The 12,641-nt window shown below is 40.4% G+C and overlaps 1 protein-coding gene across 2 annotated transcripts; it reads right to left on the bottom strand.

Annotated features, from left to right (window-relative positions):
- Positions 1-6,438: 6,438 nt before the first annotated feature.
- On the bottom strand, positions 6,439-11,116 carry tmem231 (transmembrane protein 231). Of its 2 annotated transcripts, XM_030424680.1 has the most exons (8): positions 10,617-11,116; positions 10,280-10,446; positions 9,956-10,084; positions 9,635-9,778; positions 8,663-8,744; positions 8,473-8,578; positions 7,483-7,671; positions 6,444-6,701 (listed from the first exon to the last, which is right to left on the bottom strand). In XM_030424680.1, the coding sequence occupies exons 1-7, from the start codon at positions 10,753-10,755 to the stop codon at positions 7,509-7,511; spliced, it is 930 nt and encodes a 309-aa protein (XP_030280540.1). In that variant the 5' UTR covers positions 10,756-11,116; the 3' UTR covers positions 6,444-6,701; positions 7,483-7,508. The 2 variants fall into 2 exon arrangements, with proteins under 2 accessions (XP_030280539.1, XP_030280540.1); XM_030424679.1 differs by having other exon boundaries at positions 6,439-7,671; positions 10,617-11,115.
- Between the last annotated feature and the right edge of the window lie 1,525 nt (positions 11,117-12,641).

Below are 12,641 nucleotides of genomic sequence, written 5' to 3'. Positions count from 1 at the left end.
GGACAGTCTTACTGGAGTAAAGTATCACTTACTGGTATGAAGAATACACAGAATCATTTACTACTGGCTTTGGTTAAGTTTTTTGTTCAGAGATTGATCCAAAGAAAAAAAAAAACACAACACAAAAATGAAAGGATGCACCTGGTTCCTGTATGAGCCAGACTCATATCCTGCCATCCTTCTCTCTCCAGCCAATGTCAAAGCTCTCTTGTCACCAGAGAATGCTTGTTGGATGAGGAGAGAAGAATGTAAGAGTTAGAGAGTGACTTTGCCCCGGCACTGATTTGGAATCAGTTTTGAACAGCTGCTGTAAGGTGTGAAAAAAAGGCTTGTTAGATTCTAACAAACTGGTTAAAGGTTGTTTCTTATGTAGTAATTTGCATTGCTAACAAACAAATCTATGAGACATTACCGCCAGTATGGATATCAATCATGTTAATGGCAACACTGGTCAATCCAGACCTTTTTCAGACTGAGAGCTACCTCGAAGAGGGAGAGTAACATGGAGGACATCTACTTTATTAGAACCATACATATTGTGGTGGGAAGCACTCCAAGCTTGTTTGATAAGTACTACACAAAGAGTAGCAATGGCAATAAAATGCATATCTGTAACCCTAGTCATGTGAAGTCAATAACTAATGCAGAATAAATAAATGTTTTCAATATAAAACCCACATCTTAACGTGGCCTCTTATTGTGATCAGTCCAATGCAGACTGTGCAATAATCATGCTTTTTAATCAGCATCCTGATATGCCACACCTGTCATGTGGATGGATTATCTTACATAGGGAGAAAAGGTCACTTTTCACGTTTTAACAAATTTGTGCTCAAAATCTGAGATAAATAATTCTTCTCTGTGTGTAAAAAGTCTTAAATCTTGTGGAAAAAATGGGAGCAAAAACCAAAAGGAGTTTACAACCCCTCATGGCAAGTCCAATTCATGGCCTCCATTGGGATCTCGAGAAGTTGGTGGTCCATGAGCTTTTTTTCATGTTCACCATGCCATTCCGTAACCGTTTTTGCAGTGTGGCAGAGAAGAGGGTACTGCCGTCCAGGAGTGCCATTGCCATGATGTGGTGTACTTAGTCTGGAGGGGTGGATGGTTGGGTGGTGTATGACAACTGGAGTCAAGGTTTCCCAGCAGAACACTGCAATGTAACAAGATGATCGTTGTAAATCACTTAACCTGCTTTAATGTTGTAGTTAATTGGTGCATATTTCGATTGTATCTCAGAACTCAAGGTTTCGGCCCAGGACACAACTGTGAATCCAACTGTGAGTCATACCTCTTCCATCAAGCCCGGTGCTCTGAGATCAGCTTTGGGTTCACAGGCAGGGGGATGGAGTAGATAGGAGATGAACAGGCATAAAATGTATGGTGAGGGAGCCCACACTCTCCCTGGCTGTCTGTGTGTGAGTGTGACTGTGTAAGTGGAGACAGGTGTGCTGAGTAGAGCAGAGGCCGACCAGTTGCATCCAACCCTGTAATCAAGCCTACTACAAAGACTCAGCTCTGCTCTTGTTTCTAGTCTGTCCTCTTCCACACTCGGACTCCAGTCTCTTGAAGCAGCTGGATTTTCAAGATCTTGTGATCATGTCATTTCACAAGTCCATCTTGACAGGCCTCAAGCTATGCTCCTTTGGGACAACCAGAGTAGTTTGACCAATCAGTGTCACGTGAGGAACCGCTGGCAGCTAAATGTGTGGCATGTATTTTTTTGGGCAACCAGTGAGAGAAGGGACTATCAGTTTGAAGACAGCGATGGCGAATCCTCAAGTGGTTAGCGTAACAGTGGAGAGTATATTTTACTGAAAGAAGAGCAGAGAATGGCACTGAAGGCTTTCTCAATGGAAAATGTGTTTTTGCTCTTCCCCCTGCTTGCTGCAGCAAGAGCTTCATTTACCAACTGGCTCCACTTATAGTGCTCTCATACTTCCTCATATGGTTCATTGATATGATTTGGAGACAGAGAGACTGAGTCCTTAACAAAGTACTTTCTGATAGGGCTGGCCCTTTTCAAGACAGTTTCTAATGCTGCATTCCAGATAACTGACTTCCTACTAGAAAATGTACAAGGAACACCACTTAAAGTCAAAACTCCTACTTGTAAAATCGGGGCAAATCGAACTTCTCTGAGTTCACGATGGAGCAGTTGTATGACATAATCCAATGATGGCAGCACCCCATCAGCATTTGTTCTAGGTTAATGAATGAAATATTAATTTCCAACTAGCCTACAAAAGTGCCTTAATATCCCATTTATAATGGCGACGGGTACCTTATGTGCCATATTTTATTTTATTTCTTATTTGCTTATCGTGCAAGGAGACTGAACTCCTAAGGGTTCAATTCTGTGCACGCTCACCTGAGAGCTGTCGTGCACCTGGACCTCTTTGAGGTCAGATGTTCAAAGTTTCTAGTTGTCTGGAACGTGGCTCAAGATGGTTCAGAGTTAGAAACAATCTGGCAGAACCAATCTAGATTCACTAGCTAGCCTTAACATTACTTAACTAAGCTGAACATGACAAGCACTGTGCCGGCTCAGGTTTAGCATGTTAGCATTGTCACTGTGAGGATGTTAGTTCGCTGATGATAACATTTAGTTCAAAGCACGGCTGTGGTTTAGTATAGTCGCAACATGGCAAGCACAAGACTTAGTCTAACAAGTGCATGACTTAACAAATGCCCAAGGCACAACAGTTAGTCCTTACTGCTGCATGTGTGCTTTATGCTACCTAGTTAGACTTTAGACTTTTATTTTATCCCACATCGGGGAAATGTACTTGTCACAATAGCAAGGTGGACAGACATACAATAAGTACAATACTAAAGAAATATTAAAAAAGATGTGAATAAGAGAGAAAAAATAAAGTAAATAAATTAAAATAGAAATAAAATATAGAACGGACAATACCTTATGTGCATTGTATATACAGGAAGTGAAATATGCATTATATACATATAGATAAAATGTCAAAATTAAATACAGTATAAACAGACTCAGTGTATTTGTATAAATATGAATATATACAAAAAACAGATTATTATTATAGTATTATTGCACAGGATAATTGCACAAGATGGCAGAGGTAGAAATGTAAAATAGTGCAAGAGAAGCAGGTGCTTATTGTGCTACATTAAGAGTTACTGGTGTTAAACAGTCTGACACCAGTTGGAATGAACGACCTGCGGTAGCGTTCCTTTTTCACCGTGGGTGAAGCAGTCTGTTACTGAAGGAGCTGCTTAAAGCCCCCACAGTCTCATGTAGGGGTTGAGAGGGGTTGTCCATGATAGATGCCAGCTTGGCTAACATCCTCCTCTCACCCACCTCCTCGATGGAGTCTAGAGGACAGTCCAAGACTGAGCCAGCCCTTTTCACCAGCTTGTTCAGTCTCTTCCTGTCCCTCTCTGAGCTTCCACATCCCCAGCAGACCACAGCATAGAGGATCGCTGATGCAACCACAAAGTCATAAAAAGTTTTTAACAGTGTCCTGCACACTCCAAAGGACCTCAGTCTCCTCAGCAGATGGAGACGACTTTGGCCCTTCTTGTACAGGACATCTGTGTTGTGTGTCCAGTCCAGTTTGTTGTTTATGTGAACACCCAGATATTTGTACTCCTCCACGATCTCAATGTCCAAACCCTGGATGTTCGATGGTGCAGTTTGAGGAGCCTTCCTCCTGAAATCGATCACCACCTCCTTTGTCTTGTTGGCGTTGATGAGCATGTGGTTCAGTTCACACCAGGCGACGAAGTTGGTGATGACCTTCCTGTACTCCAGATCGTTCCCCTCTGTCACACGTGCAACAATGGCTGTGTCGTCGGAGAACTTCTGGAGGTGGCAGCTGCCCGTGTTGTAGCTGAAGTCTGATGTGTAGAGTGTGAAGATGAAAAGGAGAGAGCACTGTACCCTGTGGAGCTCCCGTGCTGCAGACTACTACATCAGACACACAGTCGCATAAACAAGTTTAGTTTAATTTTGTTAAACTAGTTTTGTTTAGTTAGTGGCTGAACAACAGCCTATCACTTGTTTGGCTCAGAAGCTCTGTGCTTTGTGCTACTGAGGTAGTAAGTTGGTGGACAGCAGGTTCTGCAGGTGTGTACTGTGAGCGCAGCACATTGTTGTAATCGCTAGCCTACCTCATGTCTCACTCACATGTAAGAAAAGCCCAAACTTTATCATAATGAACGGAAACAACGAACATGGCTCCTGTTAGTACTCACTGATGTCGAGCTAATGTGTTAGTATCGGGAAATTTTGGCTGTACATTCTCTGCCATTCTGGTGTCAGTAGTTAGCTAGAAGTTTTAGCAATACATTCAACTAGCCCTGTGAAAGACTCCAGTCATACGCCGCAAATGCGAGCGTACCTATGTTCCCCGGGTCCTATGTTCCCCGATCGCATTTTTCATGTTTTAAGACTAATAAACCCTAACCCTAACCCTAACCCTTTGGGTGAACAGCGGGGAACATAGGACCCTTTTTCTAAAAAAGGGTCCTATGTTCCCCGGCCACATACAAAGCAGGGAACATAGGACCCTTTGGGTGAACAGCGGGGAACATAGGACCCTTTTTTAAAAAATGTTCCCCGGGGCCTATGTTCCCCGGTTCCATACAAAGCGGGGAACATAGGACCCGGGGAACATAGGACCCGGGGAACACAGGGATGATCCCACAGACAGTCAGGTAGCTTAAACGTTTATGGCTATCTAAAAAAAAAATGCCTCTAAAACAATTTAACCCCAGTTTTAAGAACACAATAATGTTGACATATACTGTATAACAGAAGTTAAAGCTATAAATGAGAAAATGAATACAGCCTTTGTGCAACATAGAAAGCACTTTCATATGTTCTGTTATTACAAAGCATCAGTGGAAATGCCATATATAACAACAAACAAAAACTTGTTTCCTTATTTTCATTTTGCTTGTCCTTATTTTCAACACTCAATAATATAGCCTCAAGTTGTGGCGGCACTGTAGTAATCAAAATGTGGACTGCTACACAACGGCTAAAATGCAACATTTTAAGGGCATATTTTTTGGTACTGTAGCCTTATTGAGCGAACAGGGTGTGACTCTCAGTAAACTGTCTGGAACAACACAAACTGCCAGACTGAGTGGTTTAAATGATCTAATGCAGTCAAGATCCACACACACACACAGACAAACTGGTGTGGACATGCACATTTACTAACACCTCCTGGGACACTGAGTCAGAGGAGAAATTAAAATCATGACTCTCGCCTCTAAAAGACTGCACACCCTTCTACAGAGAACAGCAACATAGCTGTATATAAGGGAGACCTTTTTACTTATGGAATTGTAGTGTGTGTGCGTGTGTGTGTGCGTGTGTGTGTGCTGAAGGTGCCATATGGTGCTGAATTTCACACTCACGTGACTCCTCCCCCCTTTTCCAACAGGTGAGACAGAGGAGCAGCCTAGGTTAATACATGGAGGAAGGACTTAGGGGATGACTTAATTACAGCATTGTTTTGTGACACTGTATGCTAACGCGTTACCCTCAGAATCAGAATCAGTATCACCTGTATGTGCAGGGCTTTTAACTATCCCAAATTATGAAGACAAGAAAATTAGTTTCAATATGCTGGATATAAGAGTAAGTGTCAAAGTGGTGTCACTCAGCCAAAAATCAGGTGTGTTGGTACTTATGTCTTAGCTCGTTAAGCAGACGCTAGGAGGCAAAGCATGTGCCATCACTAAACCTGTTTGTGTAGTAATGGCATACACTGAAAGCAGTGCCGGCCCAAGCCTTTTGGGGGCCCTAAGTAGAATTTGATTTGGGGCCCCACTCCCACCACCGCGGAGTCACCTGTGCTTGACATTTAATGTTGAATGTTGAAGTTGGTAGTTGTGATTTCCTGTATTCTGGTGCCTTTTTGGGATGGCCAGCTGGAGATTCATTCAGATTCATAGCCTTTTGCTTTTTGACTTGTTGAGGTAGTGACATCATGCCACGATTTGGGCTTCAGGGCCCCTTCACCTCTTGGGTCATTCAGGTTCATCAGAGGAACTCCATCCAAAATCCATCCTTGCTTTGTCTAAGCACACAAGGTGTCTATTTTATGCGCATGACTCAAATGCTGGCAGACACAGCAGTTGTAGGCAGGTATATTGATCATGAAATCAGAATCATCTTGTCTTGAATTATTCATTAATTCATGTTACTTGTTTAATGTCTTTAATATGTAGTATATATATATACATATATATACATATATATATATATATTTTAAGAAATGACTGAGAACAGTGAAATGTAATTGACGTCAGTCAATTTCAAGGTCTGTCCTCCCAACCGTCTTGCAGCTGACATGTTATAATAGCAGAATTATTACATAAGAGTAGTCAGATAAGTTTCACTGCTGTTATTTAAAAAAGTCTTTTAAAGGAAATGAAAGCATTATGGTCAAAGATGACAAAATGCACGAATTTTTTATTATCATCATCTAAAGTTGTACAAAACAAAAATGTACAAGCACATCAACACATTTCTTTAATTTCTGTTATAAACCGTCATAAAAATACACAGTAAAAATATAGAAACCTATTTGTAATTTCTATACATTTCAGTTGCTTTAAACTGCAGTAGGAGAAGGAATGTATTTCCCAGGGCAAGAGAGAACGTCGCTGCTGTAGAGGAGGGTCTGCATGGAAAGTTGTCCAGGAAAGCACTACAATTTTTAACAAATTAGTGTGTGTCTCAGCATGTTTGTATAAATTAAAGGCAAATTGTTCATGGAATACAGCAAGTTATGGGAGGCTCATCGGTCAATTTGCTATTAATTGATGACGAAAAACCAGACAATATTCAAGCAATAACAGTCAGTTATCAAAATGAAATACCACAGCCAAAACCATTAATGGGGCTTGATAACTTCACTAATGACATTCGCTTCAGATGGAAACAGTGTAACAAGTCACTGCTACGTCTTCGTATTTATAATAGAAGCATAAAACAGCCATAACCACTTAGTTACTCTACATTTAGTCTTAAAGCTGCCACAGATCTGTTCGTTTGATTACATTTTAAACCAACATTATGTTACTTTTTTATTTCAAGATAACATTCAAAATCCTTTTGATGGTAGTGTCTTCTGACAGGGTGAATGGTGTCTCTGTCACAGCCACTCTGCTCTTTATCACTTGTTTCTGACTGTGTAAACTCAGTGATCCTACCCTCTCACAGCATTACATACATGTTTACTTCAAGATACAACCTTACAAGACATCATGTTGTTGTAATGTAATGAGTTTTGTTTGTAGTTAGCACCTACATTACGTATGGCTGGTGCCGCACTCAAAGACTGTGGGGGGTGCCAAATCGCACAACATGCCAATTTCTATACAATGCTGCTTTAATTAGATTTCAGTCAAGACTATCAGTGTTGGTGAGTCATTATGAGAGGTAAAATATTGTCTCTGAAAGAAGGAAACCTGGAGGGTCTTGCATACCTGAAGGTCAAAGCACTACCATCGTATCATGAGAGGTGAGGTTTTCCCACTGGTATGGGTACGGTGGTTAGAACCTGGTTCTGGAAAACAAATCTCTGTATGCGCTCAAAGACCCAGAGGAAGATGAGGAGGACACTGACATATTGAATCCAGGCAAATTTGATTGTTTCCCAGAAGCCAGGACGATAGGTGGATGGAGATGGTTAAGGTAGAAATTATGACAAAAACTTAATAAAAACATACAACTTTTTTTTTTTTCACAACTGTATTTGGATGTAGTCAAATTTGTTAAAATATCAAATTAAAAATATACTGAGGACAGTGTAAAAAATATGGATACTCTATATTATCTGGAAAACAAATTGTATATATTTAGAAAATCTTGACCACTCTACACTGCATCTGCATTTTTTTCATAAATTAACAAATGTCTGAAGATAGGAAGCTAGGTGCTGCATAATATCAAAACGACCAGACTCAGAGATTTAAATATGATGTTAATCATCAACACATGTAACAAGCTCATGTTCAGTAAGGCAAGAATTCAAAACGCTATCAGGTTTATTTATTTTCAAACACTATTGCAATGAAAAAGTGTTTCAATTACTTTTAATGCTTGATTTCAATTCGCTGTCAATTTACAGCAGAAGCATGCACACGATATATAAAGTCTTTTCTAGTTAAACTTGCCGTCTCACTGATGACAATAACCCACACTCATTTCATGCACACTTCATAGTTAATGAGAAAGGCTGCACATTAATAAACACTCTAAATGTTTCCATAACTTATACAACTACATTAAAGTGTGTTAGAAGAAATTCATCAAATGTTCATATAGTGCTTATAAATGCTTATACATTTCTACATTTAAAAAGTAAATTTGGGGTTCAAGTAGAACCACACACACACACACACACACACACACACACACACACACACACACACACACACACACACACAGAGTTTCCTGCATTTATTAAAGGATATCTAATGATTTCCATCGGATAGCGGATCTCAGCGTTGAGCTGAAAGGGAGACCCAGCAGCTCGTCCCACAGTCCAGACTGGCATGGGACAGGACAATACTGTGGTCACTGTGGGAGGAAGGGTTTTTGGTTCAGCTCGAGCTGGTTCTGGCATTGGTTACAAAGTATATTACACAGCCTTTGTGAACTTACAGTTTCTCTCCTGGTAGCTCCTAATTATGCTGTCAAGGTCATACGCACTCGCAAAGGGGCTGGAGCCATCGATCACCGACACCTTGGTATTAATAGAGAAAAAAGACAAACAGAACAATACCTTAACAAATGAAGATCTTCTGCTAGTGTCAGCACATTAGTCAGCATGTAGTAGTCTACTGCAGTCAAATATTTGTACAGTGATTTTTTTTTTTATGGCATCTGTAACTAACATGAAGGTACATGCCCTAACCATGGCACTGAGAAGAGACATAGCTTACATAATTATTATGAGTGTATTAGTACATGTAAGATAAATAATATTTTCTATTGAATTATTATCAATACTATTATGCACTACAAATTCAAAGTCTTAATCAATAACCCGCAGACACCTGCAGAATCACTAACTGTAGCCAAGCTACAGTATCTTGACATATATCTTCTTGAGAAGCTAATTTATTCACTACCTCTAATAGGAAGTGTTTTGCATTCAGAAATGTTCCATCTCCGTTTTATTGAATAGGCAAGTGAATGAAGTGAAGGTTCTCCATGATTCCTATGCTCTACAGTGGAGAGACTAAAACTAACAAAAATTCAAGCCTGAACAACAATCGAATTTTCATGCTGATGTTGGGAAGTACCTGTGTATATAACAATATCGGCCGGTATTTTAAATACACAGACTATATACATGGTACATACAACTTAGTAAACAAACACGTGAAAATGATATGCATGTAATGAAGGCCAGATATGTTAAAGTTTAAACTAAATATAAGGAACTTTTAACTGCCTGTGAAAAAATCTTAATTTAATCCTGATGCCTCTGTATGACCTACATAAGCAAAATGTATTGTTAACTGGCCACCACCACCCCAGCTGCACCATTCTACTGTTCTTTGTGTTTGTGCAAAGGGAGAAACAGAGCAGGAGTACAGAGAGAAATGGATAAAGTCAAAGAACTCTCACATTGTAAATGTTGTACAGTCCCCGGTGAGGCAGGGGTGTCCTCTGCTGCAGCCTCAGGTCTCCACTGATGAAAAGCCTAGCTCCAGGGACAGAAGAAGAGTGCTGCACGAAGGCTAGACTCTGCATCACCACTGTGGACATCCGCTGGCAGAACATAAAAAAAGAATGAAAAAACATATTCATTTACATTTAATGAATATTAACAAAGAATATAAGTTATGGCATGATGAGTTTTAACTTGGGGTGAGTTAAGACTGACATTCACATCATCCACATGTATACAGTGTGGGTGGATGATAGGTAATGCAGTGGAATACATACGAAGAGCTGGTAGCTGAAGGTGATCAGCAGCTGGATACTGTACACTTGCTCCTCAGGTTTGAGAGGTAGCTGTAGGTTAAAGAGCAGGAGGTCCAACTTCCCGTCCTGGTTCTGGTCCTCTTCTCTCACCTGTGGAGTGGTTTTCAAATCCACGGTACCATTCATCAAAATGACAAATCACCACTACAAACGGGGATTGTAATTTTGACTGTGTTTTAACACAGTCAAAATTAGCAATATCTAAGGTCAAAATCATGTAAATACAGGCAAACCCACAGAGGCATAAGTGGTGTTCATGTGAGGGGACAGTGGTGAATGTCTTACAGAGACAGCAGGGATCCGCAGATTGTTCCCAAGCATGTTGTTCAGATGAGGAAAGGTACTCCAAGCGACGTAGTCTCCCCGAGTGCTAGTCGCTGCCACCAGCAAAGTCTGGTACTGGAACCTCACAACCGGCTGTTCCTCATAAGTGCTTCTTTTTATCCAGAAACCTAAAATGACATGACTTTTACCAGCGAGCAAGACTAGCTACTTGTTTAATAAAACCATTTACATTGGGGCGTATTTAAACTTCATAGTATAACTCCTATGTAAAGTCATCATGTAGCAATAACGACAGAAGCAGCAACCACAAGAGTTACATGACTGTAGTGTAAGTTACCTTGGCTCCTGTAAGCAACCAGCAGAGGTGGGATGTAGGTAAGGCACAGAACAATGGCCAGAAACAACGTGGCTTTCGTGCAAACACTCGTTTTGTACCGAATCAAAGCCGGATGAGAGTACACCTCATAGAAAGCCATAGGGAGAGATATAAACTGCGCTCGTCACCGCCAGTGTTGTGTATCAAGTCAACCGGCTAGCTAATGTTCAATCTAGCATAAATGCTAAATAAGTAGATCACACTGCTACTTGGACCAGCGCTCACAGCTAACGAAAAGCTCAGCAAACATGGATTAACCCAGGTTAAGTAATATCCATCTAACAGCATCCGACACGATATCGCATTTTACAGAGCTGTTTTTTGTTGTTGTTGTTGCGAAACGTAGCGTATTAACGTGCTATTTACATTAGCCCCAAGCTAGTCTAGTAGCATGCACCGCGCCATGTCGGGGCTAAAGCTTAGCGTCTCACGGTTGCCATGGCTGCCAGGGACCGCGTTCACGCTCCATTCAGAACAACAGACCGGTGCAATCCGAGGACAGAGCACCGACAACGACAGGAAAGCCCGCTGTGATGTCGGCAGTAACGCTGTCCCCACTGCTGGCCCACTTCTTTGTAATTCACCTGACTGCATTCTGCGGTGTTAAATGTTTGGAGTGATTCATGAACAAATAAACAGCAGACACAAACAAACTAAGCATAGCTCATTAAACGCTTTTAATGAGCTAAATCGAATATGAGTGTTATTGTAGATGTTATTATCATAACACACAGCACTGGTCGCTTTGAAGCCATTTTGTTAACATTTGTTGACACTTAAACACTTTTTTTCACCAAGTGGAAGCAGTGTTGTGGCACCAACAATCTGGGCCCCTAACCTATATATGAAGCCTCAGCTGGGCCCCCTCCCCTATATACATCCACTGTCCTGCCTAAGTTCACTACAACATTACTACTGGCTTATCATTAGAGACTGCGCCAAATAAAACATGACTGGAATAATTTTATTTGCTAGCTAGAAGTGACAGAAATGTTTCTACTGCAGAAATGCTGGTGAAGAGTTATTTGCATCAATCATGTTTATTCATTTTGAAACTGATCCAAATGCTGTAGTGAAGTGAACATATTAAAACAATTACTACTTCAGAAACACTACTATCTTAAAATTGTTTTTATCAAGTAATTCTTATACAATTAAATAGATGTCAGTGTTGCATATATATCCTTTCAGTGCAAACGGCTGCAAATGTCTGTTTGAAGTAACATTTAGTAGCCTATCCACTTCTTGAGCTTAATCACTGACATCTTCAGCAACATGAAAAGACGGTGATGATAGACCTGGAGCTGATCCACTTTATGTGGCTGCTCGTCGAACTGAATGCAATGCTACTTCACCTATAAGCATATTATATATATAATATTAAACTACTACTAAACTACCATTCAGAGCAGGAAGGGCACCTGAGAGATGTAATTCTGATGTTATTTAAGCAACAGTGCCTAATTGTTTACCTGTAATACAGGAATAGATTTGTCTTAATGTTCAACAATATGTGCTATTCAGAATCACATTAATCAAAATCTTGAAATGAAATTGACTGAATTAAAGTATTTTGATGGCACAGCGTCTTGTAATAGGGAAAATGGTGTCTCTGTCTCAGCCACTCTGCCCCCTATCATTTGTTTCTGCACTTTGTAACTTATGTGAGAGTGTCGGATGACAGTGTTACATACATGTTTACTTCAAGACAGAAGTTTTCAAGTAACAACACTATTGTGATGTGACAATTTGTTACAGACCTGGGATTTGTATGTACAAAAGTGGTGTTGCACTTGATGGGCTGTGATGGGTGCCAAATTGCATAGATTGCCAGTTTTCACATAATGCTACTCTTTGCTTGGAAATATTTATTGAATATGAAATGTGATCAAAGAATTGTCTGCATATATGCGCTAAAGTATGTTAACTCTTCTTTATGATAAAGGAAGAAATATGCTTCCTTCAGTAATCACACTGTCAAGTAAC

Source organism: Sparus aurata, chromosome 8 (assembly GCF_900880675.1).
Source record: "Sparus aurata chromosome 8, fSpaAur1.1, whole genome shotgun sequence".
In the NCBI taxonomy this organism is placed as follows: domain Eukaryota; kingdom Metazoa; phylum Chordata; class Actinopteri; order Spariformes; family Sparidae; genus Sparus; species Sparus aurata.
Note: the sequence above shows the minus strand (reverse complement) of the source record. Positions and strands in the feature narration are given on the sequence as shown.

What these genes read in the sequence shown, in the direction of transcription:
- tmem231 (XM_030424680.1), bottom strand. Translation starts at nt 10,755, where the DNA reads ATGGCTTTCTATGAGGTGTACTCTCATCCGGCTTTGATTCGGTACAAA. An exon ending in GGTTGCTTACAGGAGCCAAG is followed by an intron (nt 10,447 to 10,616) that starts GTAACTTACACT and finishes ATGTCATTTTAG; the next exon opens with GTTTCTGGATAAAAAGAAGC. An exon ending in GACTGTACAACATTTACAAT is followed by an intron (nt 8,745 to 9,634) that starts GTGAGAGTTCTT and finishes ATTAATACCAAG; the next exon opens with GTGTCGGTGATCGATGGCTC.